Genomic DNA, 26,322 nt, shown 5'->3' with positions numbered 1-26,322 from the left:
AGCCACCAGGGATGCCCCTATTTCATAGAATTAGGAAATGAATTAGGGAGGTCCTAATTTCATAGAACAGGGGAATCTGAAATATTTGGCTTTTGGTACTAATAAATATTTTACTAGATAATGACAGTCTTTACCAGGTAATGACGTTTTTGGAGAAAATTTCTATTTTTCCAAAACTAAAGTGTTTTGAGGGCTACTAACTCTGAATAATCAATGACATCAAATAAGTGGCTCAAAATGGCCCCTTGTGACAACAGGATCAGGACAATATCTTGGTCTCAAAAATGAAAAGTCACTTTGTGTAAAAGAATTTTGACATTCAAACCATTTTTTTTTCTTGCTAAGGCTTATGAAAAATCTCCTGAATTTCAATTTCAGTCTAGAATTTATTCAGAAAAGCATATTATTCCAAAGCTTGCTTCTGTCGTAACTCCCAGAGGATTCTATTAATGGTCCAGCCTCTTTAGCATTTGTTTAGGATATTTAAGTATACTTTGCTCCAGAGAACATCTATAAGACTTACTTAGTTAAAACTATTAAAATTGTGTGTGCTTGTGTGCGTGTTTTCTCATCACAAAATGTAATCCTTCACCCCAGGCAAAACCACTATAGTCTTGGTTGGAGAGGATATTACTTAAAGTGCTCTCTGGCTGGCTGGCATTCCTGGAACTGCATTCCACTCAGCATGGTCCAAGACTGCAGCCAGAGAGCTGAAATGCAGAGACCCCTTGATAATAAAGTGTCGGTGATGAAGCCCACAGCTCTGCCTGAAAGAACAGACAGAGCTACCTTTTAAGTTTCATTTTACCCTAGAAGTCATAGTTCTTATTAAGTTCTCATAGTTCTCATAGTTACAAAATCCACATCAATTGCTTTATAAAGGCAGAAAAATAAAGGGCCAGGTTTTTTCCATCTCTTTAAAAAAAAAGAAAATAGAACTTCATATTTGACACATAAAATCAGAAGTGCCAGATGGATCTGGAATGAGCATTGATGGCATCAGCTGAGCAGGTTAGTATATCCTCTGAGGAAAGTCACCTTAGCATTCCTAGAAATATTCTTTTTGGAATTCTGAGCTCTTGTTTTTCAGTGATTTAAAATTTGAATGAGCTGAGAAAATTCAAAACACTGGTTTGCAAGTAATGACGATGTTCAGAAACCTAACTATTGAATGAATTCTTTGACTCAGTTTCTCTGTTTGCAGGATATATGTGCTTCATCAGTATTGTTGTTTGCTACTTTCATGTTTTTTTAATGAAATGATTTTCAGTAATATACTAAGAGCAAAATATTACATAGTAAATATGTTGGAGAGTTGCATGATTTTCAATAACTCATTTTTCGCTCTTGGTCTTCACCCAGTGATATATCTAGCCAACAGATGAACCTTCTTCTGATGAAGTCTTTGGATGCCCTGGAAAACTGCTGCTTTGACCCTAGTCTTGAATACAAGTATGTTGATTCCATTCCCTCTCTGATGCTCAGAGATTGGATCTTTCTTTGCTATAAAATGTTTCATTCTATGGTGAAATATTTGTAGGACCCAGTCCTGAATTCCTTTACTCAGAATAATAATTTTTAAAAATCTGTAATTAAAGCTTATTTGTTCTGAAAACCATGTTTCAGAAAATAGACAACTTGGACAATAGACAATTGTTTCCATACAGAGCAACAGATGTCATTTTGTGGCTGTCGTTAAGTTTCCAATACCTTAGATTCTGTCTTGTACTTATCATATGAGACATCTGTCTGGGGATGTGTATGTATGATAACCTTTTTAAAGACCTGTTGAAAATATTCTTTGAATTTGATTTGACTAAGAGAGGCTTTGACTCATAATTTAGATTTCCTTATGAAATCGTGTCAGAGGCATCAAAATGGAAACAAACAGAGGTTACACCAGGCGTTCCCACCCTCCTCACTATTAATAGATCCCTTCCCCAAAAGAAACTTTGTGCATTTTAAAGATTTTCTCTATTAAACTAATATCTTAAAATTTATTTCCTCATTCCAGTTATAAAAAACAAAAACAAAAGAGAATAATCAGAAAAGAACCTCAAAAAATGGTGTTAAACATACTGGTTTAGTGAGACATTGAGTGCTTTGTCTCATCCATGTGGTTTGTGTGGGAAGATAAACGCAGTTTTATTATGCCTCCTGAGATACTGCACCAATGAGAACCTGCATTGGACCTTTTTGGACCTTCTTATGTTTTGGAAGCTTGTGTTTAGATCTTCTGGGGTTGAAGTTAATAGGAAACTCAACAGATTATAAGCATCTATTATAATCTATTATAACTTCCAATCTATTAATTCATTTACTTCATACTATAATGGGTACTGTTCAAATATGAATTACATCAGTGTTTACCAAAATTATCAGTGTTTAAATGTCTGGCCTTTAGGAATTGATGATCTAAAGTGACCTCCATACCATCTCACCTATTAAGTTCAGACTTACAAGAGCATAATGGTAGAAGTACTGAAGGTATCACATATTTTATCACGTGTAAGTGAAGTCAGATCTTCACGGGAAACCCGAGTTCGATCCCTGGGTCGGGAAGATCCCCTGGAGAAGGAAATGGCAACCCACTCCAGTACTCTTGCCTGGAGAATCCCATGGAGGGAGGAGCCTGGTAGGCTACAGTCCATGGGGTTGCAAAGAGTCGGACACAACTGAGCAACTTCACTCTCTCACTCACAAATATGAAATCTTTCACATGCAAGCTAAGGTTGAATAAAAACCCCTGATATACACCTGCTTTATCACCCTTTAAAGTTGAATGCTTCAGAGATGAGATGACATGTTAAGAGTGTGGTTTTGAGTATGGGCAAAGAAAGAGTTTGGAGGCATAATTGAAGTCTCAAATTTTAGAGAATGATTAATGGAAGGGCTAGGGTCCTTAACTGTTTTGGGGACTGATGAAGATTTTTGAGCCTAATTCACATGTTGGTGGTGTTGCCTTTTACAACCAATGAGTAAGAAAAATTTCTCTCCCTTCCCCTCCCCACTTCCTTCTTTCTCTTGCCTGGCCCCAAAGGTGTTCAACATATCTGTAGCTCTAGGTATTTAAAGCTGGGGGGTGGGGGATGTGATTAGCCTGCTGTAAACTTTCAGGTAGTTGGAACAATCAGGAGTGACTCTCGTGTATTGTCTCCACTAGTTTATAGGAATGTTGTTTGAGTATAGGGAGGACCATGGAGATAACTGAATTAGCCAAAGTAGGGATATTTATACATTGAAAACCTTCATATGTCTAAGCATATTTAACTTTAAAATTAACTTTTTATAATATAGTAATAAGATTCTTATTTCTTCATTCTTACCTCCTTTCTTTATTCTTGAAAGTGTTAGTTGCTCAGTCATGTCCAACTCTATGGAACCCCATGGACTGTAGCCCACCAGGCTCTTCTGTCCATGGGAATTCCCCAGGCAAGAATATTGGAGTGGGTTGCCATTTCCTACTCCAGGGGATTTTCCAGGGATCGAACTCACGTCTCCTGCATTAGCAGGCAGATTGTTTACCACTCAGCTGCATGGGAAGCCCTGATTATACCCTAAATATTGATACTAAAGCAGGAGTCATCATCACTTCGGTTTACAGATAAAGAATGAGTCTCAAATAGGACACTGGTTCGAGGTCACACCCTTCAGTGGCAGAGTCAGGAGAAAAACCCAGGTTGTCAGACTTTTCTTTCTCTTGCTTAGCACAGCATGGAGAATACATTTCAGTAGAAAGAAAAAAAAAATTTGATACAAAAAGCAATTTGATACTTGACAGTGTGGTGTTGATTTCTGCCCCACCCCCCTCGTTGTGCAGATATTGCCCACCATTAAAAGCAAAACAGAAATTCTAACTTGATGCAGACCTGAATGCTTGGCTCATGGCACAAAATATTCCCCCATCCAGGGAGGTTACAGGAGTCTGGTCCTCCCTCACCTGAAATACTGGAAGTATTACCTGGAGGCAGTTAATAGATCTAGGAGCATGCTGCCTCAAGTGATAGAATTCACCCAGAGCAAATTCACCACGCTTCTTGGATTTAATGGACCTGTCCCTGCTGAAAGAACCCAGCACCTGGTATTTGGGGTCCTATCGCTTACATTTTGCTGCCATCTAGTGGTATTTATTGGCCATTGCAGTCCTCCCAGCCCTAACAAGTCATGTTATCCATCGATGACCTGAGCATTGGTTAATTACTATTGAGCTTTTACAAATATAACATTTGAATAGCACTTTGTAAAGGGCAAAGCACTATACAAATGTTAACTTATATTAGAGCTAATTATTAGATGGCCTACTACTTAATCTGCAGAATAACCTACAATAAACTAGGGAATTGAAGATTTATCTCTGGTTAATTTTAGAAAAATATATCATGTCTCAGTTGATATAGCAACATACATGTCAGAATTGCATAGATCTTAAGACTAAGAATTTCTTTTTGCCAGTGATATTTTAATACGCTTGGATAAGAGATTCAAATAAGTAATGACATAATGGGGCATACCATTTTAAAACTCAAATTCTCTTCATCATTTGTTAGTATTCTTATAAGGGATTTATGTTAGCAAGTCTAAAACCTCAAATTTGTATCTAACATAATTTATTTCATCTGTTTAAGACACCATCTACACAACTCCTTTTTGTTTTCAATAGACAGAAAGATGTGAGAGCTACCTCTGCCCAAGTTAATCTCAGTTTAGAGCTGGTAGAGCAGTGAAGTTAGAATGAGGCAAATGTGTAGAAATGCTAAACTAAGCACCTAGGAGAATCTTTAAGACTTAGGACAATCAGTTCAGTCACTCAGTCGTGTCCGACTCTTTGCAATCCCATGGACAGCAGCACGCCAGGCTTCCCTGTCCGTCACCAACTCCCAAAGCTTGCTCAAACTCATGTCCATCGAATCAGTGATGCCATCCAACCATCTCATCCTCAGTCGTTCCCTTCTCCTGTCTTTAATCTTTCCCAGCATCAGAGTCTTTTCCAAGGAGTCAGCTCTTCGCATCAGGTGGCCAAAGTATTGGAGTTTCAGCTTCAGTATCTGTCCTTTCAATGAATATTCAGGACTAATTTCCTTTAGGATGGACTGGTTGGATCTCCTTGCAGTCCAAGGGACTCTCAAGAGTCCTCTCCAACACCACAGTTCAAAAGCATCAATTCTTTGGCACTCAGCTTTCTTTATAGTCCAACTCTCACATCCATACATGACTACTGGAAAAACCATAACCTTGACTGGACGGACCTTTGTTGGCACCTAGGAAAATCTTTGTGGGCACCTAGGAGAACTAGGCACCTTTGTTGGCACCTTGGAGGACCTTTGTCGGCACCTAGGAGAACTAAAGACCTAGGAGACTCTTTAAGACTTAGGACAAAAGATACATTAAAATACAGAAGATTCAAAAATCAGAAGGAAACATCAGGAATGAAGCTTTAGGACTTCCTTCTTGGTGTACGCTGGAGCAAATTAGAGTAGATGGAAACAGTTCAGAAGGTCAATAGATGCGTACAATCTAACATATTTATATTGGCACCCGTATATGGTCAGCTAAAAGCCATTATACCAATGGATGATAACCTTGCCCAAAAATAATTCTGCTGTGATAATTTTCAGATAAATGTGAACTAAAAACCGGGATGTCTTTCTCTCGACCTTTGTGCAAAAGAGAAGGAGGATAGAGATTTTTGTGTGCCCAGAAAAGCAAGGCTTAGGTACCTGCCTATTATTTGAAAAGGATGAACCCCAGTAGTCAAGGGAGCTTTGAGAAGCATCTTTTTCCCTCACGAACCTGACACCTCTTTCCTAAATTAGTCTGGCAAAAAATAGAAATCAGGTTTTCTTGATTGAATCTTGGATGCTATATTTGGTGAATTTTGCCTCCACTCATCAATTTTGCCTCCAACTGAACATGAGAATCAAATATGGGGGTTTTTGGGGAGGAGGTAGGATTTTTTTCCTTGATAAATGTTCTCTCAGCTTTATTTCCTCTTAAAACTCTGCATCTGGTCGGTTCTTTAGCATTCAGTAAATGTTGGTTGAATGCCTGTCGCTGTCAAGCAGGGTGCTAGGTGCCACAAATATTGAGGAAAAAAACAGAAAATGTACCCACCCTCATGGAGGGTGGTGAAGAATGTGGACACTAATTAAATCAACTCCCAGATAATCTTCATCAGAATTTATCATTAAAATTGTCTGAAGTGAATTAGTACAGGGTATTAGCAAAAGTAGCAGTTACTTAGTCAAACAAGGAGAAGAAGTTAAATTTTAAAGTATTAATCACATTTGTCTAACTATATCTTTGGTTTAATTTCAGGTTTTTATATTCATCAATATAGAAAGACGGCCAAAAAACTTTCCTGTAGAGTATAAATGAAAACAAAGACTTTAAATCCATTCTAATCAACAGCAGCCTTTCCTCTTTCAGAAATGTGATTTGTCTCTAAAGCACATAATGTTCAGATGTTAGATGTTGATTTCACTGGTTAAAATATGCATTATGCTAGTCGAGCTTGCTGTTAAGTTCATGTAAGCCAAAACAGCAGTCCTGCCTGACTTGGAGTGTTGCTGAAGTAACTGCTTGATACAAGATTTTCTAATGCCAGATTTTTGTGCAATAGAACCTGGGAAAACACACCTGAGACATGTTGCCTTCTCATAAGCATTCCATCCTGGCATCACGCAGGGTGCCTAGAAGGGCTGGGTTCAGACTGGGAAGACTAAGAAATCTCATCTTCTCTCCGTGCTCTTCTGGAAACTCTCTGCCTGACCTTGAGCAAATCCTGTAGCCCCTCCATCCTTCTGGGCATCTCTTATCAGAGGTGGGAGCTCCGTTGTCACAAAGGTGTCAGGGGAAGTAACTGTCATGTTTGAGAAACGTGTGAGGGTCTTGATGCCAGCCAAAGATGCTATGTAAGAGTAAAATGACATAACATATAACATACGGGCACTGAAATATGTTCTTGGAGAGACGCCCTGGAATGTCTTCTTAAGCAGCAGGTAGCAGGAAGCGAGGCAAGCCAAACCAGAGAAAGGATGATTTCTGAAAAACTCAGCATTTCCTCAACTTGAAAAACAACAGTGATGATAGAAGAACTTTTTCAAAAGAGTAAAAAATTACCCTCAAGCCGCATTATCTTATCATACTGACTAGAGGTTTTCTGGGAGAACAATTCTTTTCTTTAAATGGATGTGTATTCTTTCAGGGGAATGGGGGCACAAAGCCCAGGATTCCAATTGAATTGTCACATGGGGTAACTTTTGACAAGCCTGTCATTTGTCCATTTTCTCTCCTGACCTGGTGGTACTTGGAGGGATCAGAGGGGAGAAGAGGATTAATGTCATTGTGCGCAGACAAATACACAGTTTCTTTGAGACAGAAATTCCACTTGTTGAAGTTGACTAGGAAACATGAAGCTCTTAGCAGTACCTCGTAACCATGCCTTGCATTTGTTCCCCACCCTGTTATTAGTCAGATGTCCTCAGATCATACCCTGAAATCTAGGCTTTTCTCTCCTTATGCAGTTAATCAGAGTGCTCTCATCATAGGTGGGGAGGGGACCACAGCGTTTCTCTAAATGCAGAGATAGAACTGGTTTGACTCATTTTTATACCTCCTTCTCATATAGAGTTTATCAAACTGTTTGGTTTTTAAAAAATTATTTTGTTTCAGCTGAAGGATAATCACTGTACAAACTATCTCTTTTTAAAAATGGTTTATTTCTTTATTTTGGGGGCTACTCTCTAGTTGGGATATACAGGCTTCTCACGGAGGGGGCTCCTCTTGTTGCAGAGCACAGCTCTAGGATTCATGGGCTCCAGTAGTTGTAGTACGTGGGCTCAGTTGTTCCAAGGCATGTGGAATCCTCCTGAACCAGGACTCAACTCGTGTCCCATACTTTGCCAGGCAGATTCCTACCCACTGCACCACCAGGGACGAACCTATCAAACTATTTCATGTATTTATTTGATGTATTTATCTATTTTCTCCATTGGGTACACAGCACTGGCATGGGCCATAGACACCTGTTTGGATGGTGGGTATCCTGGGGAAAGAAATAGCAACCTGCTCCAGTATTCTTATCTGGAGACTCCCCATCCACAGAGGAGCCTGGTGGGCTATAGTCCATGGGGTCGCAAAGAGTGGGGACACGACTGAGTGACTAAACAACAACAATCCTTGTGGGGGGCTTATAGGGTGTGCATGTATACCAATCTGCAGTTAAAATCCAGCCAGCTCACCTTGGGTTGTAGAGCACTGGTAACTCCCGTGATAAGTGAAAAGCGAGGGCATGGATTTCTTGTAGTTTTCACTCCTCATCTTTTTTGGCACCCAAGCACGGGCTGTATACTGGGAGTTGGACTCGTCCTGTCCCTCATGAGTCACAGCGGCCAGACAGAGTCCCGAGTTCATGTGGCAGCCTCACTTCGGAAGCTCTCCGCATACCTGGATGACAGCGGGAGCCAGAGCAGAACCTTCCAGGAGGTAGGGGACCAAGGTTCCACTTCCCTTCCCTCTGCGGGCTTTTGTCTTCCTCTCGCTGCTTATTTTCTATTTCCCCTGTGTTGGTGACTCTGAAACTAAATCCTTCCTCAGTTTCAACGGGGCTAAGAAGAAAATCTGAATGGCAAACAACCTATATATTAGATCATAAGGATTTCAAATAGTGCAGCTGTTTAAATCAACTTAGACTTACATGTGGCATATAAGATAAGAGCCCTGCGTGAATACAGAACCCTAGCTCAGCATCACTAGAAGGCCGTTTCTAAGAAAGCTGCGATTTCTGGAGGAAGGTTAAATGGAGATTTTTAGAATTAGGATCAAGCCAAATATAACTTTAAGAAATGGCCAGGGATAAGCTTAAGAAGTTACAGATCCAAAAGGCATTTGATTTCTTTTTCTTTTTTTTTCATGTCAGCCAGCATGAAAAATTATTGAGGAAATTCCCTTTGCCACACTTAATGAAAAGATTTTTCTGTGATGGCGCCAAAAATACGCAGAATCAGGATCCTGGGCCCCCGTCTGTGTGTGGACCGTGTCCACCAGGTCGTCTGAGGCCCGTGTGTCTGTGAGCCCAGGTGAAGCCTCGTCGCCAGGCTCTTCTCTCTGGGAGGTGCCTGGGCCGACCTCTTGGCCTGGCCAGATTCTCCCTCTCATTAGAGCAGATCCTATTTCTCCCAGCCTGCCCACAATCTATTGATGAGTGCATAATGGCTGCTGTGTTTCCCGGCTCGGCTCCTCTGCTTTCAGCAATAGGCCTTGTTGAATCGGTGGATTTCTTTGGTGCACAGAGGCTTGAAGTTTTGTTCTAAGACATGCACCGCATTTCCATGTTTAAAGTGGTACAGAGCATGATTGGAAACTATGTGTTTTTTTAAGCTGAAGGAGAAAATGTCATAAGCGAGGAGCAATGCGATTAATAAAGGAAAACAAGGTTTTTATAAATTGAAGCATCTGTCTGTCCTAATGTTTTGATTTAGAAGGCCTCAAGCAAGCAGTTTTGGTTTTTCCTCTCCTCTGATTTTTGTTACCCAATTTCTACCTTAGAAACTGCCTTTCTTTTTTTCATGCTGTATCAACCAGTGTGAGGAGCTGAACATTTCTACTTTGTCTTAACAGCATCTTTGTGAGGGAGGGATTCATCCTGAAAATGCCAAGGCAGAGAGGGATGCGTCACCTTGATTTGGGAAAATGGAAGCTCAAACTGATGGAGTGACTTGCTTAAAGTTACTTAGCCAATCAGTGGTCAATTTTAGATATACACTTAAATATTCTGTTTCTACTCCCAGCATTTTTTAAAAGATTATAATATGTTCGCTTATTTATTCATTTGCATATTAAAATCACACCAGTGCTCTGAAGTAAATAGTATTATCCCTATTTTACACAATTATCTGACTCTGAAACCTACCTTCCTCGTTTATCATGCTCCACTGCTTCTACTAGGGAATCTTAATGTAGCAGCGTTTTACTTCTTTGAATTTCCTCTCTTGTTTGACTTTGGATCAGAGTCCATTGCCGTTAGCAGTATCCACTGGTGATGAAACTCTACTTCTACTGTTGAAGGAACTTTTTGATTTAGTCTAAAGACCCAGGTTTGAATCTCACTTCTGTCACTTGCTAGCTATGTGTAGTTGAGCCTCAAAACTTCTATCCAGAAAGTAATAACCCCTATCTCATAATATTGTTATGAAATATAAAAGTTGGGGTTTCCCTGGTGGCTCAGCAGGAAAGAACCCACCTGCCAATGCAGGAAACATAGGTTCGATTTCTGTGTTGGAAAGATCCCCTGGAGGACGTAATAGCAACCCACTCCAGTGTTCTTGCCTGGGAAATTTCATGGACAGAGAAGCCTGGTGGGCTACAGTCCATGGGATTGCAGAGTCAGACACAACTGAGTGACTAAACAACAGCAGCAACAATAATATAACAATAGCAACAAATAAGTTAGGTGGCAGAACAGTGCCCAGTCTGTAGTGGGCATACTCGAATCCAATCCTTATCCTAGGAGTAAGTTTGAGAAAGTATTCGTGTCGACTAAACCGTGTTCTTTCATTTCCCCTCATGAAGCCCTGTGTTTCTGCTGTCTTTTCTTCTCAGGTCCTTGCCTATACCCTCAGCTGTGTATGTACATCTGCATTCAGTGCCGGCATCATTGAGGCAGTGGAGGCTGAAGATATCATGAACAAGCTTCGACTGTTAGTGGACAACAACCGGCAGGTGGAATTTCTGGTTATTTCTCTGTGGGTTTCAGGCTGCTTTGAAGTCCTAGTTCTTATTTACTCTGATTTTGACTTTTTAATGAAGTACTTTTTTGTGCCCAGAAATGAGAAACGTCTAATTCTTATCCAAGCTTTAGCCAGTATCTACAGACATCTTTTTCTCTCTTTATCCCCTATAGACACTTTTTTCTTTTTTGGTATGAGTATGAACGTCTTTTTGCTCTCTCCAATTATTGCTCTGTATAAGATCTTAAAGCACATGGCTAGTGAATAGAAGAGCTATGTAAGGCAGAGACAAAAATTCATAAAGATAAAAATACATAGAATAATCTAATCAAGTAAAACCTCCACAAATTCAAAGCAGAGAATCTCTGCTCATGACTAAATATATAGGAAAATTTAGATTACTGCAATGTAAATGAAATACCCCTTAAAATGTCCCTCTGAAATATTAGTCAGCCTTCAAAAAGAAGAAAATTTTGACATAGGCTATGATGTGGATAACCTGGAGGGCATTATGTTGAGTGAAACAGGCCCATAGCAAAAAGACAAGCACTGCATGTTTCTGCTGATATGAAGTACTCAGAGCAATCAGAAGTGTAGAGATGGAAAGCAGAATGATGGTTGCCAGAGGCTGAGGCAGGAGCAATAGGGAATTAAAGTTTAATCCGTATAGAACTTCAATGTTGCAAAATGAAAAAGGTTCTAAAGATGATTGGGAGTGATGGTCACACAGCTTTGTGAATGTACTTCATACCATTAACTGTTCACTTAAAATGGTTCAGTTCAGTTCAGTTCAGTGGCTCAGTCATCGCTCTTTGCGATCCCATGAATCACAGCACGCCAGGCCTCCCTGTCTATCACCAACTCCCGGAGTTCACTCAGACTCATGTCCATCAATTCAGTGATGTCATCCAGCCATCTCATCCTCTGTCGTCCCCTTCTCCTCCTGCCCCCGATCCCTCCCAGTATCAGAGTCTTTTCCAATGAGTCAACTCTTTGCATGAGGTGGCCAAAGTACTGGAGTTTCAGCTTTAGCATCATTCAAATTTTATGTTACGTGCATTTTGCCATAATTTTTTAAAGTTGGAGGGGGAAAAATGCTCCTTCTGATTATGCATGCTCTAGAATTTCCGTGTTTGTACTTTGTTTGCTTGGTTGTTTATTTTTTAGATTTCTCTAAAGTCTTAATATTGGCCATTGTGGGTTATTACAGGATTCAGGCCAGATGTTAAGCCTATGTTGTATTTTACTGTTATTATTTTATGGTTATAGGCCTATTGGCTTACATTCAGAATAGATTTTGCCTTGTAAATCAACTATACTTCAATACAAAAATAAAGTTAATGTGAAAAGCAGGAAAAAAGAATAGATCTTGCAAACACCAAAATGTAGAATTTTCATATGCTGTACTCATTGCAGGACTTTTTCCCTTCTTGTTTGGAGGTTGACTAGGCTTGGGTGATTCACCTTGATATTTTCACTCTAATTCTTTTCTTAGAATTGGGATTGTTTGACCCAAGTCAATCACTAGTGCAGTGTTTTTTTCCTGAAATATACCACTCACTGAAACTGAATTCCTTACAATTAGGCTGCAATTGCTATTGCAAACTGGTCTAGGTTTTTTAAATCTCTGAGGTACAGATGGCAACAGAACGTGTCTGTAGGAAAGGAGCCCCTCAAAGTGCTTGTTTTGCTGTACATGAACATTCTTGATCTGTGCCAGTCTTCTTTTCTCTCACCTCTTTTTAAAATTTATTTCTAACAGACTTCAGGTTTTGCCCTGGCGTTAGGAAACATAATTCACGGCTTGTCTGTGTGTGGACATGGAAAAGCTGAAGACTTGGGCAACAGATTGCTTCCGGCCTGGATCAAAACTGTCCTAACAGAGGTAGAAGGCACCTCCTGCATGTTATTTTATATTTTTATAAAGGAAAAAGAGCCACTTTATTGGACCATTTATAGGTGCTGCCATAAAAGCTTAACCATAAAAAAAAAAGGCAGTATCAAATGAGACAATGTACTTTTAATGCCTTATAAATGATACATCCCGTTAACCATTGTAGTTGTTTTTCTTTTTTTTTTTAACTGGCCATTTTGTTAGTGTTTTAATTTTATAACAGCACTGTGGTTTTGAAAACTAAAAAATAACAAGAAGCCACCTGGGATCTAGCAACTTTAACTTGCTTACTTTATTCAAGTCTGCTGCCTTCCTCAGTTCAGTAATGCAGGTTGTGTTGACCCTACAAATTTTGTACCATTTTGACCATTTGTTTCTCTGTGGTACAATTCTTATCAAATTCAAACCCAAGGATTGTTCCCCTCTTGACATTTTCTGATGCTTTGTTTTCAGGGCGCTCCCACAATGCTTTGCTTGGCAGCTCTTCACGGCATGGTGGCCTTGGTAGGCTCCGAAGGGGATGTAATGCAGGTAAAAAAAAATGAGGGTGACACCTGAAAGTGTGCATAGTCACAGCAAGGAGAGAATACCCAATATCTCATCATGCTAAGGAAGACCGATATATGCTCATGGTAGTGGTTACACTGGGCTCTCTGGTGTCTTTATATATGCTCTTGGCCAAGAATTCTTTTTGTACAGATTTGTTCCTTGTTGTATTTGGATTGTAGGAATTAAACCTAGTCAACGTATATACTTTCCATAAAGTTCTCTGCCTAAGGAAAGCAATTGGATCCTAAGAAATTTCAAAAATTTGAAATAGGAAGCTCCACCTTGCATCTGTAATGTTTAAATATGTATCTATGTAATTATGCTTTCTATAAACTTCAAAAGTTTCTAAAAACTTTAAAAGCTTTTCTACTGTAGACTTGAAAGAAAGTGAATGTGTTAGTCTGTCAGTAATGTCTGACTCTTTGCGACCCCATGAACTATAGCCCTCCAGGCTCCTCTGTCCATGGAATTCTCCAGGCAAGAGTACTGGAGTGGGTTGCCATTCCCTTCTCCAGGGGATCTTCCCGACCCAGACAGTGAACTCTAGTGTCCTGCATTGCAGGCAGATTCTTTACCTTCTGAACCACCAGGGAAGCCCATATGTATGTATAAATTTACAAGTAATTCTAAGGCATTCCTTTGTTCATACAGTAAAGGTTTATTAAGTGACTAATACTTGCCACACTGAACTAGCCCTGGGATATCAGTAATTTAATAAAACATGGATCTTGCCCTCAAGGAGCTCACGGTTTTTGTTTTTGAAATATAAGGACATATGATGAGTTATTCCATAGCTTAGATGTTGACAACTGATACGGTGGGAGTATCATTATCTACTTTTTTAAGTGGTTATTTCTCCTTTTTCTTTCAGCTGAAGTCAGAAGCCATCCAGTCCTCTCAGTCTCAAGGCAGACTTAATGAAGTCATTAGAACTTTAACTCAGGTGAGAAGAAGAATTTCAAATCCTTAAGTGGGAAAACAGATATTCCCCTTTGCTGTCTTTTCCTCTCTCATGATACAAAATGTCTTACGTAGAAAATGGGGAAATCTCTGGTTATTCATGGTGAGTTCCGGGGCAATGGAGAACCGCTTAGGGCCCTGTATTTGCTGACCAACATGCACCACCTCTGGAAAAAAAGAAAGCTTGAATTATTGAGTTAACTTAAGTTGCTTTGGTTTCTCTTAAAAATTTAAACCTGACCCTGCAAAGAATGTCAGGCCCTCTGGACAAGGAAAAATAGAAGACAGCCAAAGGGCAGGGCAGATAGCTAAGCTGAATGGTCAAGAGGCGCTAGTTCAGATGTCACTAAAAGTATTTGGGTGAATTATTATCAGAGTTATTCTTGGCTAAAGAATAAAAATGTCCATCTGCTCAGAAATGATTTTATATTTTCAGATTTTTATTTAAAACGTCATGACGTTCATTGAATGGAAGAAGCTAAAAAAATATCACTGAGGCTCCTCTCAACCTGAAGCAGCTGCTGCTCACATGTAGTCATGTTTCTTTATAAGCGTTCTTATTTTCTCTGCATAGTTGCATTCTTACCACATGTAGAACTTTGTGTCCTAGGTTTTCACCTGGTGTACTTGTCTTTTTTTTTTTTTTTTTTTAAACATAGCTGGTTATAATACTCACCACATGAAGAAGTTGTAGTAATTCATGCCTTTGAAAGCAAACAAATCCTGAAACAGAAGAAATTGTCTTTTGCATGTATGAATGTAAATATTCTCAAAAAATTTTCCTGAAACTTAAATTGCTATAACTTGGGTAAAAAAATCTATAAATGAAAATATTATTTAAAAGATCATATTGTGAATGGTAAAATAGTAATAGAGCACTGTTTAAAGAAGAGAACTAAATAATATCTCCTCCTACTTTTAAACGTATTTTAGTCCTAAGCAACTATCAGCCCTTTTTACTTTTGGGATTTTCTTTTCCCATTTTTTGAAAACTCCTTTAGACCAGTCTGACTCAGTGAAATCTGAGACAATCACTGATCCCTTCTGTCATGACTGATAGATTCATTCATTCTTTCATTCAGCAACACTTGTTGATCACCTCTATGTCCCACATTTAGTGTACTACACAGAGGATAGTACATCTTGTCATAGAACTTCTCATTACCAGCCAAGCTACCACCTCATAAAAGATTAGCGACCTTCTGTGTGTGGCCTTTTATTGAGTGGAATTTGTATCTTGCCCATCGTTGAACTGTTAACATTTCATTCATAGGTCATCAGTGTGTCTGGGGTGATTGGTCTTCAGTCAAATGCCATCTGGCTTCTAGGACATCTTCATCTGTCTACTCTGTCCTCAAATCAAAGTAGAACCTCGGGTAAGATTGGAGTCATAGAACATGGGAGCTGGAAGGAGGGGTGCTGACGTGGGGCTATCTACTTTGTTAAGAGCGTTAATTTTCATAGCCGCCCTCAGGGCTGCGCATTATTGTCCCTCTTTTATGTCAGAAGAGGATGGATATTTCATTAAAAGACTCTTCATATGGCTGGAGTTCTTCTGGCCCTGGCATTGAGAAAAGACTGAGGTAAGTACTTTTAAAGATATGTGTCTCCTTGGCCTTGGAATTAAAACCCTAGGTCTTACTGCAACAAGATTTTTTCTATTTCTATTGCTTTTAAATAAAAGCAATAAAAATATTTGCAGTTCCCACGTGGTTAATTTATGTATGTACTTGGAGGTTTTCTGGGGAAGACATCAGTGTAATACACTGGGACCTATATCTGCTCCTTGCTCTTTATAGAATTTTGACCACTGGCTCCCTTGGACTCAGGCCAGGGCGGTTTAGGTACCAAAGTTTCCTCATTAAAACCTAGTTTCACACATCCCCTGACAGGTAGTCTACCCACAGCATTACCAGGAACATGGGCCACCATAATTACTGTCTCCCTGCCTTTCAGTCACTCCTTAGCTATAGAAATAGGGCATGGTTCCACAGCATTCCCCACATAATGAACATTATACATTTAAAAGCTGTCATACCGTGAAGTGAAGTGAAAGTTGCTCAGTTGCGTCCAACTCTTTGCAACCACATGTACTGTAGACTGCCAGGCTCCTCTGTCCATGGAATTCTCCCCTCTGTCCATGGAATTCTCCAGGCAAGAATTCTGGAGTAGGCAAGAATACTGCTGTTCCCTTCTCCAGGGTATCTTCCCAACCCAGGGATCGAACACAGGTCTCCCACATTGCAGGCAGATTCTTTACCAGGGAAGCCCAAGAATACTGGAGAGGGTAGCCTCTCCCTTCTCCAGGGGATCTTCCCGACCCAGGAATCGAACCGGGGTCTCCTGCATTGTAGGTGGATTCTTTACCAACTGAGATACCAGAGAAGCTGTCTTATTAAAACTGGAAAAAGAAAAAAAAAAACATTGTCATATTGGAAACCCTTGGTAATACTTGTCCTGAAGGACAGTGGTCTCTCAATGTCCTGGTAAAAATAGCATGTTTATGTCAGGCTTTTGCTTTTTAACATAGGCTTGTCATTGTTATGCTATGGGCTACATATATTCAAGGTCAGTTGTAGTAAATCATCTTATACACAGGTTCTATGGAGCAAAATGACTGTGTATCTGGAAAAATACAACTGCTCATTTCTGATGGAATTTTCCATTGGAGCCATCTATCCCAGTAAAAACCATCTCATTAAACAATATGGGGAACCAGGAGGAAAAGAATCTAAGAAACTCATAGGACTCGACTAGCATAAATGTTACTGCTTCGCTATTTCAGGTCAGCAGGCACATCTGGTTTTTTGTATGTGTTGGTCACATAGAGGTCCCTGTCTCATGAAATAAGAGAGTGACTAGTATTAATACTGATTGACATATTTCCATGGTTCATGTATCTGACTCAGGATGCCCTTGATAGCCCATAGAATGGTGGTCTCAGCTTAGAAGTCCAGCTTAGGACTCCTTGCTGACACAGAGGTCACTGGATTGGAGTTCATTGATGTGCCAAAGTGGAAAAGGGTGGTTTTTTTTTAAACCACTTCAGTACAATTTTCGCCTTCTATGGTTTTTTTTCCAACCACTCCCAGGTTTACCACCGTTTTAGATTTGCTTGCATAGTCTCAGCCACTTAATCTAATAGAATTAGTTGCAACCACAGAGTATTGTTCTGAGATTAATGGCATAAACATCTCCGCTTTGTCTCTAGGTTGATACGGCAGCATGAGATCATTATCCTTCCTTCATTAGTCCTGCCAAGTTCACTGGTTAATTTGATCATTTTCTGTCTCCACAGTGCCTACTGACTACAGCTATTTGCCTGAAAGCAGTTTTATTAGAGCAGCCATTGGCTTCTTCGTTACAGGAGGAAAAAAAGGCAAGTGAGCACATTTCTTGACTCTTTCTACCTGTTAAGTTTGTATGCCCTAAGCTTGCTTCTGTAGATTAAACAGTACAAATCTGGAAGGGTGAATAATTTCCCCTGCCAGATCATCTTTGCAGTAGAGCTGACTAGGAAACCAACTACAAAATAAGTGATACACAAACATACATACTGTGTATCCTCCTGAAATTACCAATTTAATATCTAATCTTCCTTTTGGCCATTTCAAAAGTATAAGTGCACATTACTTTTATTGTCAGTTTCAAACGAGTGTGACCTAAAAAGAGAAAACACACATTTGTATTACAGGACCTGACTTGGAGGTAGGTCTTCTTGAACTTTGTGTGATCACTGTATGTTGTTGGAATCACTGGCTCTGGTTCTTAATTTTAGCTTGTGTTCTTTTTCTTTGCAGTAATGCCTTTGTGATTCTTTGTTGCTGCCACCAACAACCGACAGAGATTTAGTGCTTTTGTTTTTAACTGGAGCCAAAATAATCCCACATTAATTTTTAAGTAAATGCACATTAATGATACACACCTATAAATTTATGCTTTGAGGAAAAAATGGATCCAAACTGAGTGTGTTGTGGCTCAGGAACCAGTTTTATGTAATGTTCTTTCATTGATGTTTTGCTAGTTTCATTCTTCGTTGGGCTGATTTTGTCAGTCTGGGCAAAACCAATGCCTGTATTATAACAAATCCATCCAAATTTTAGGGGAAAAGTCTTTAAACAAATTAAAATGAAGACATCTGGAGGAAGAAAATTTGATTAATGGAGGTCATGGAGGAATAAAATCTTACCATTGGAAGGGACATTAGAGGTCATGTCTGTTGTCTAAGTTTGTACTAGGTACAGTAATCCCTGGAGCTTCCAAGTTATAAACTACTTTCATAGCTTGGACATAAATTCCCTTAGTTTCTGGAGTTCCAGAAATTGTGCTGTTATCCTAGAGTTGTGAGTTAGCATAACTTGCTTTTCATATCTTCAGTGAAAGTTGGTATAATGCTATGTCATTGTCAGACAAGGTATGTGTAGGCATGACCATGTCATTTATTACACATAATATGGAGTTGTTTATATATTGCCATAAAGTAAGTCTTTTTAAAGTAGATGTTGTAGCAGAGATGTCTCCATTAATAGGAAATTGAATTCTTACTAAAGGAACATCTATAATTTCCATGGCTAGAATAATTCTAGGAACATCTAAAATTTCCTTGGCTAGAATAATTCTAGGAACATCTAAAATTTCCATGGCTAGAGTAATTCTAGGAATATATATTTTTGCTCTAGTTTTTTGTTGGTTTGTTTTTGTTAGTTTGCTCACTGATATTTTATAAACTTTTAAAATGATGCTAATGTGAGGTTTTTTCCATGAGATATTTCTTATTAGATCTTATTAGATTCTTAAACCAAATGAAACACAGACTCCTTTTCTAGTGACTAAAATGTCATTTTGCTCCCTAGATTCATATTTCTTAGCAGAAGTGAATTTTCTCTGAATCTTGTGGAAAATTCTTGATAAAATGTAAGATTTTTATGATTGGTCTGTCATGATACAATAGGATATATTCTGTTCCAAAACTGAAAAACATCAGGTGAAATTGACATCAGAAATGTTATGTAAAATCTTGCTATTAAAGCTATTTGAAGACAAGTAAATGAAGTATTTTAAAAATGGCTTATTACCAATCAGATTTTTGGCATTTTCAGGTTGTGGGAGAGGGCTGCCTTTTTGTCAGGTTTCCTGACTAGATTCCAGGGAAAATCTATTCAGCCTTACACATTACTAATGATGACCCCAGAGGAGTGGGGGCCGTGGGAGGCTGACCTCCGCCTCAGAAGCCCATTTACAAAGACAAAACCAGACCCTGCTCTATGGGTCTAAATGGGATGGCCAAATGCGGAGGTGTGCATGCAAACGAGTGTTTTCTTCTTCAATATGCCCAGCTCATTTGAATTTTAATAACTCCCTTCTGAAGCAGCTTTTGAGTTTAAATGTCTGGATGTCACTCATCAGAGCCCAGTGGGGCTGCTGATAGGAAGGATGACAACTTTGGTGAACTCTTTTGAGGAAGAAATGGCTTGAGAGAATAAAAATCAAGCTTGGCATAGGCAAAAGGGAGAAAACTTTTGGGATAGCATGGCTCCATTGCCTCTGTGTGCCATTTAATAACTTACGAGAGGAAGAACAATGTTATACGTTATCCTTGATCCACACATATGCCGGGATGAGATTGGATGAAATGATCTCAATTTTAACCAATCACATCTGAGACAGTGAATATATTAGTCTGCGTTCTCATGTTTAGGACTTTTCTCATTTTAGATGCCCACTTTAATACTCATACAATAGAACATACCAGATGTTCATAGTATCCATTCCTTCACACAGGCCTACATTTTTAAAACATGCCAAATAGATAAAATTCCTTCCATTTTTGAAAGACTTCAGTTAATAGTTTTAAATATAACTGGTTTTTTGCTATACTCTATAACATTTTATTTTCTTCCCTAATAGTCCCACCTCCTGGCAGATGTAATATTCCTTAACCTTTGTAATCATCATAATCTATTCCTTTGGATATTTATTGACTGTGCTGGATTTAAAATTTGCTTATAATCTAATCCCTCCTATTCTGGAATTATTTTTTTCTTCTTAAGGCCCTCTAAGTTTTGGCTCTTATTTTTCCTTCTTTTCTATTCCTTTATTCTTTCTCCTGATTTCTGATATTTGTTTTTTCTCAACCTCAGAGTATATTCAGATTTCAAGGTTTTTCCTAATTTTAAAATAAAACAGTTAAACTGTCTTAAAAGTACTTACTGAAAGTCATCATTTATTTTTGGTGATAATGTTATATATTTCTACCTAACAATTAAGGGGGACTTCCATGGTGGTCCAATAGCTAAGACTCCATGCTCGTGGCTCAGCTGGTAAAGAATCTGCCTGCAATGAGGGAGACCTGGGTTCAATCCCTGGGTTAGGAAGATCCCCTGGAGAAGGGAAAGGCTACCTATTCCAGTATTCTGGCCTAGAGAATTCCACAGACTGTATAGTTCATGGGGTCACAAAGAGTCGGACACGACTGAGCGACTTCACTTTCTCTAACAATTTAGGGTTATTTTCTTACCAATTCTCTTGCTAGGGAATATGACTTTCCAAGATTTTTCTACTAGGCTTTAAAGTTTACAGTAAGAAGTATTCATTTAAATCCTTAAAATTAAGTCATTATGAATGGCATTTCCTTCTTGATATGGATTCATTGGTCAGTGATTTGAGTGTATAAGAGTTGGACTTGTACATAAACTGGAAGTAGGTAGATTGTTGATTGATCATTTTTGGATTACTAGCATGAGATATAATTGTTGATGAGTCTAACCAAAAGAACAGAATTAGTGAACTCCAAGTATAGAATAAATGATATGAGAAAGCTATCCTGTTTTTCTGTTGAAATTATAAAGTTGGTTACCAAAGTATATTATTTTTAAATAGGTTAGTTTAGTAATAGCTTACCAATACAATTCTTTTTACGAAGTTATTAGAAATGAACACATGTGTATAACAGGCTTCCCGGGTGGCACTAGTGGCAGAGACTCTGCCTGCCAACTCAGGAGACGTGAGTTCCATCCCTGAGTTGGGAAGATCCCCTGGAGGAGGAAATGGCAACCCATCTAGGATTCTCACCTGGAAGATTCCATGGACCAAGGAACCTGGCAGGCTACAGTCCATAGGATCGTGAAGAGTCGGACACAACTGAGCAAAGCAACATGTATATAACATGAAGTTCAAAAACAGTATGAAGAAAAAGAAAGAATTCCCTGTAAACTCACCACCTAGAGATAGCCTCAATAGATATTCCAGTGTGTGTTCTCTAGCTGTGTATGTGTTTATATTGAATTATAAAATATATATTATTTTATTGTCTTTTATATATATAACAAGTTTCCATGTAAATGGACATGATCACCACTAATCTCCTGCCTAAGGAAGGTTGGGAAAGTATGAAGAGCATTCTTGCATTGCTCTCTAGACTAGTGTTAATAGAGTATGTTGGGAGAGTATTTAATTTCTATTTTTTGTTGTTGTAAACATCATAAAAATATTTGAAAGAGTAAACAATTATCCCATGGCTTTCAGCGTATGTTAGTTGCTCAGTCGTGTCCGACTCTTTGAGACCCCATGGACTGTAGCCTGCCAGGCTCCTCTGTCCATAGAATTTTCCAGGCAAGAATACTGAAGTGGGTTGCCATTCCCTTCTCCAAGATATCTTCTTGACCCAGGGATCGAACCCAGGTCTCCTGCATAGCAGGCAGATTCTTTACCATCTGAGCCACCAGGGAAGCCCTTTCTAACAGCTATTATCACTTTAAAATTTTACCTTTTAATTTGTTCCTTTTATGTATACACAATGTTTACATATTTCCCAGTATACATATGCTTTGTATTCTTTAAACTAACATTGTAAACATTTCCCTATTTTCCATATATCTCCATAATTATCATTTTTAAATGACTGACTATAGAATGTTCTGTCAAGTTGATGAATCATAATTAACCCATTTCCTTATTGGTCATCTAAAATGTTTCCATAATAGAGAATATCCTTGTGAATGTGCCTTTCCTTAGGATAAATTCTCATCAGTTTATAATTAGACTCTGAGGATGTGATGACTATAAGGATGGCATGGCCTCGTTGCTCTTCAGAAGGATTGTATCAGGTTTCAGTACCTCGGCCCTGTATAAATATCATAGCAGCTTGTCGTCATAGAGGTTAAAAGCTTGGGAGCCAGACTGCCTGGGTTCATAGCCCACTTATATGGCTTCTCAGCTGTGTCACTTCAGGCAAGCTGCTTAAGTCTGTAAGGCTCAATTGCTTCTGTAAAGTGGAAAAAATAATTGAATCTTCTTTCTAGAGTTTTTGTAAGGATTATGAGTTTATGAGTCATTTTATGTAACAGTGCTTAGAAAACAAATAAAGAATAAACCCTTTCTAGTTATCATATTACAAAGCAGACCTTCATTTAGGTAAACAAATGACTATAATACAAGCCAGGCAGGTATAAAATGATGCCTTAAGGCTAATTTGCATTCATTGTCAGAAGGAATGAACATTTTTGTATGTATTTACCATTTGAGATGTGGTTTCTTTTTTTAATTAAATGTTAGACTTCCTTTTTGGGGCTCCCCAGATGGCTTAGCGGTAAAGAATGTGCCTGCCAATGCAGGAGACACAGTAGATGCAGATTCAATCCCTGAGTCGCGAATATCCCCTACAGGAGGAAATAGCAATCCACTCCAGTATTCTTGCAGGATAATCCCATGGACAGGAAAGGCTGGCGGGCTACAGACCCTGGGGTTGCCAAGAGTCAACCCCGGCTGAGCACACACACACACAGGGAAGTACATAACCCTACAAGCCATAAGGAAGAAAAAGAAAATTCCATTATCCTGTTTACATTTTTTTGTAGACTTTCTCATGTAAGGAAAAGCTGCCTGCCCTTCTTTCTGTGCTTCCTTCCTATCTTTCTTCCTCTTTCTTTCTGTCTTTCTTTTGATATGGACCACTAAACTCTTACTGTATTTAATTATTATTCAGTTATTCATTATTTTGAATTGTCCTCAAATTGTTCCAGATTAGATAAGAGTCTCTGACTCTTGTGTCCTCCTGAGATAACCTCATCATTCTTTGAGTGCCTTTTGTTTATGGCACACAAAGATGTTCTAGGTTCATCTTATTTTATCCTCAGACTTGTAGTAGCCTAAGAACTCAAGTGTCTTTTAGTGGAGAATGATATTTAGAAGTCAAGATCTGAGTACAAATTACTACATTGCTACTGAGTTAATCAGTGCTCCTAGGCCCTTTCAGTGGACACTTAGAAAATTTGTTCTCTCTCTTCTTCCCTCCCCTCCCTTCTCTTTCTCTCTCACATATGTCTGTATTTTCGTGTCTAGCTATGTGTGTTGAAAACCATGAGTTTACACCAATATCTCCAAACCAGTATCACAGATTTCCTTCTGCGTTTTCCTCTTCTTACTTGTAACCTCCTCTAGAGTTGTAAGAAACCCAGCTCCTGTTATTCTCAATATATTTGCCAGAGTCCTGCTAAACCTGCCTTTCTCTCTCTTGGGCCCTGATTTCCCCTGGGCAGCTACCCTGCTTGGCAGCCTTTCTGGTGCTCATGGGCTCAGGGATGTTTTTGTTTCTGGTAACACCAGATGATGTACTTGGTCCTAAGACAGAACATCCTACCAACTCTTATGTCTGACTGAACCATCAGAATCACCAACTGCTATCAACAGCTGTCTTGATTAGCAATGCAGAAAGAGGACGAGATGGTTGGGTGGCATCACCTGACTTGATGGACATGAGTTTGAGCAAACTCCGGGAGTTGGTGATGAACAGGGAAGCCTGGTGTGCTGCAGTCCATGGGGTCACAAAGAGTCAGACATGACTGAGCGACTGAACTGAACTGTACTGATCTTGATTATATAGTGGTTCCTGGCAAGGGGCTTAGCATCTGCAAAAATATGCCTGCTGTCTTTATATTGTCTACCTGTGTTTCCTAAGGACTTTGTCTAGAAAAATCCTACTCATCCTTTCCATCTTGTTTTAAACATTCTTTCCTCAGTGGAAGGCCAGGGAGGATTCCCAGATGTTCCCAGATTAGTGTATATTTGCTATGTGATCCGTTCCTTTATGTTTTTCGTAGTACTTTACATATGTGTAATTATCTGCTTAATTATTTGTGATTCTTTGTTTAAAGTCCATCTTTCCCATTAGATTGTAATTTCCTCAAGGGCAGGAAGAGCTTCTGTGTTTAATTCTAAATGCTTAGTACAGAGTACTTGGCATGTTAACAGTTTTCACATATTTGTTTTTCTACTGCTTTAATCATGTATACACACACACACACACACTCACTCACACACACATTTCTTCTAAACAGTGCTAAAGATGGAGAAGGTAAAGATATATCCACACTATATAAGGGACATTATGCTGATGATGGAGCATAGACACACCAGCCACTGTTAGCCTTCTTGTTACCAAACTTTTCCTATAAGGGTTATGCATGTACATTATAGGGTTGAGATCGGATCCTGTGTAGCCAAAGTATGTGTGATAATGGGTCCTGTTGTAATACATTATGTTCGGATATACCATTTATATCAGGGTTCTTTGAAGCTGTCAACTGGGTGAGGGATTTAAAGCAACTTTGTACCCAGATTTTAAAAACATCTGGATCCTTTTAACAAGTACTGTTAGGCCTTTTGAGTTCCAAATCCATTGTCTATAAAGCATTCCGGTATTTCTTTTTATCTGAGGCACTTGTGTGAAAGACGGAGCTCTGTAATAAGGGAACTGATCATTCCCATATCCTAGGTATGTGTTCTTGTGTCTGATGCTGATGATCTCTGGGGAGAGAACCATGTGACTCTGTTCTCCCACTTTAGGGCTACCTCTCTCTCCATACCTCCCCCCACATGCTTAGAACTACCACGTATTTCCTCCATTCCTAACATCTACTATAATTTCTTTCATTCCAGTTAGTATCAGAATTAACCTGTAAATATAGTGGAAAATTTCTGTGTGATTCTAGCTCTGTTAGTCCATACTAATTCTCTGCTTTTTTGAAAAGTGGAAGATGTATTGCATGATAGCACTTACTGGATATTCTGTGCTCCATCTGACAAGTTCTGCTCATTTCTGACACTTGCTTATATATTTTGTTTGTTTGTTAGTCGCTCAGTCTGACTGAGTTGCTCAGTCGTGTCTGACTCTGCCACCCCATGGACTGTGACCCACCAGGCTCCTCTGTCCATGGAATTCTCCAGGCAAGAATACAGGAGTGGGTTGCCATTTCCTTCTCCAGGGGATCTTCCCGACCCGGAGATTGAACCCACGTCTCCCACATTGCAGGCAGATTCTTTACCATCTGAGCCACTGAAAGGTTGTTACTGAACCACGAAAGACACCGGGATTCTTGGCCTCCGGAGGAGAAGAATTCAATTCGGGGCCAGAGACGAGGCTTGATCGCTCAGAGCTTTTGTGTAGTAAAGTTTTATTAGAGTGTAAAGTGTAGATATCTCCCCTTGGAGCTCAGTCGGTAAAGAATCTACCTGCAATGCAGGAGACCTGGGTTCAATTCCTGGGTTGGGAAGATCCCCTGGAGAAAGAAATGGCAACCCACTCCAGTATTCTTACCTGGAGAATCCCTGTGGACAGAGGAGCCTGGCAGGCTACAGTCCATGGGGTCACAAGAGTCAGACACTACTTAGTAACTAAACTACCACCAAAGAATAAAAGAGATAGAGAAAGCTTCTGACATAGACATTAGAAGGGGACAGAAAGAGTGCCCCCCTGCTAGTCTTTAGCTGGATCTTTTATAGCTACTGCTGCTGCTGCTGAGTCACTTCAGTCGTGTCCGACTCTGTGCAACCCCATAGATGGCAGCCCACCAGGCTTCCCCGTCCCTGCGATGCTCCAGGCAAGAACACTGGAGTGGGTTGCCATTTCCTTCTCCAATGCATGAAAGTAAAAAGTGAAAGTGAAGTCGCTCAGGTGTGTCTGACTCTTAGCCACCCCGTGGACTGCAGCCTACCAGGCTCCTCCATCCATGGATTTTCCAGGCAAAAGTACTGGAGTGGGGTGCCATTGCCTTCTCCTACTAGCAAGCTGTTAATTATAGAAAGGAGATTTCTCAAAACTCAGAGTGGCACCAGGCCCCTCACCCACAACATGCATTTTGAGATAACATTGGCACCAGGTGAGTCATCCCAGGCCATAAAATGATTAGATTAGGA

General features: G+C 39.5%; 1 protein-coding gene across 4 annotated transcripts in view; it reads left to right on the top strand.

Moving 5' to 3' along the window:
- FOCAD (focadhesin) overlaps positions 1-26,322 on the top strand; it is a 305,178-nt gene that overhangs the window by 239,714 nt on the left and 39,142 nt on the right. For all 4 annotated transcript variants that reach the window (XM_055577935.1, XM_055577936.1, XM_055577933.1 and 1 more), the window contains 8 exons: positions 1,363-1,452; positions 8,337-8,484; positions 10,600-10,719; positions 12,490-12,612; positions 13,075-13,152; positions 14,042-14,113; positions 15,404-15,506; positions 17,429-17,509. In XM_055577935.1, the coding sequence (XP_055433910.1) occupies positions 1,363-1,452; positions 8,337-8,484; positions 10,600-10,719; positions 12,490-12,612; positions 13,075-13,152; positions 14,042-14,113; positions 15,404-15,506; positions 17,429-17,509 (815 nt within the window). The remainder of the gene's footprint in view (positions 1-1,362; positions 1,453-8,336; positions 8,485-10,599; positions 10,720-12,489; positions 12,613-13,074; positions 13,153-14,041; positions 14,114-15,403; positions 15,507-17,428; positions 17,510-26,322) is intronic.

Source organism: Bubalus kerabau, chromosome 4 (assembly GCF_029407905.1).
Source record: "Bubalus kerabau isolate K-KA32 ecotype Philippines breed swamp buffalo chromosome 4, PCC_UOA_SB_1v2, whole genome shotgun sequence".
Classification (NCBI taxonomy): Eukaryota; Metazoa; Chordata; class Mammalia; order Artiodactyla; family Bovidae; genus Bubalus; species Bubalus kerabau.
Note: the sequence above shows the minus strand (reverse complement) of the source record. Positions and strands in the feature narration are given on the sequence as shown.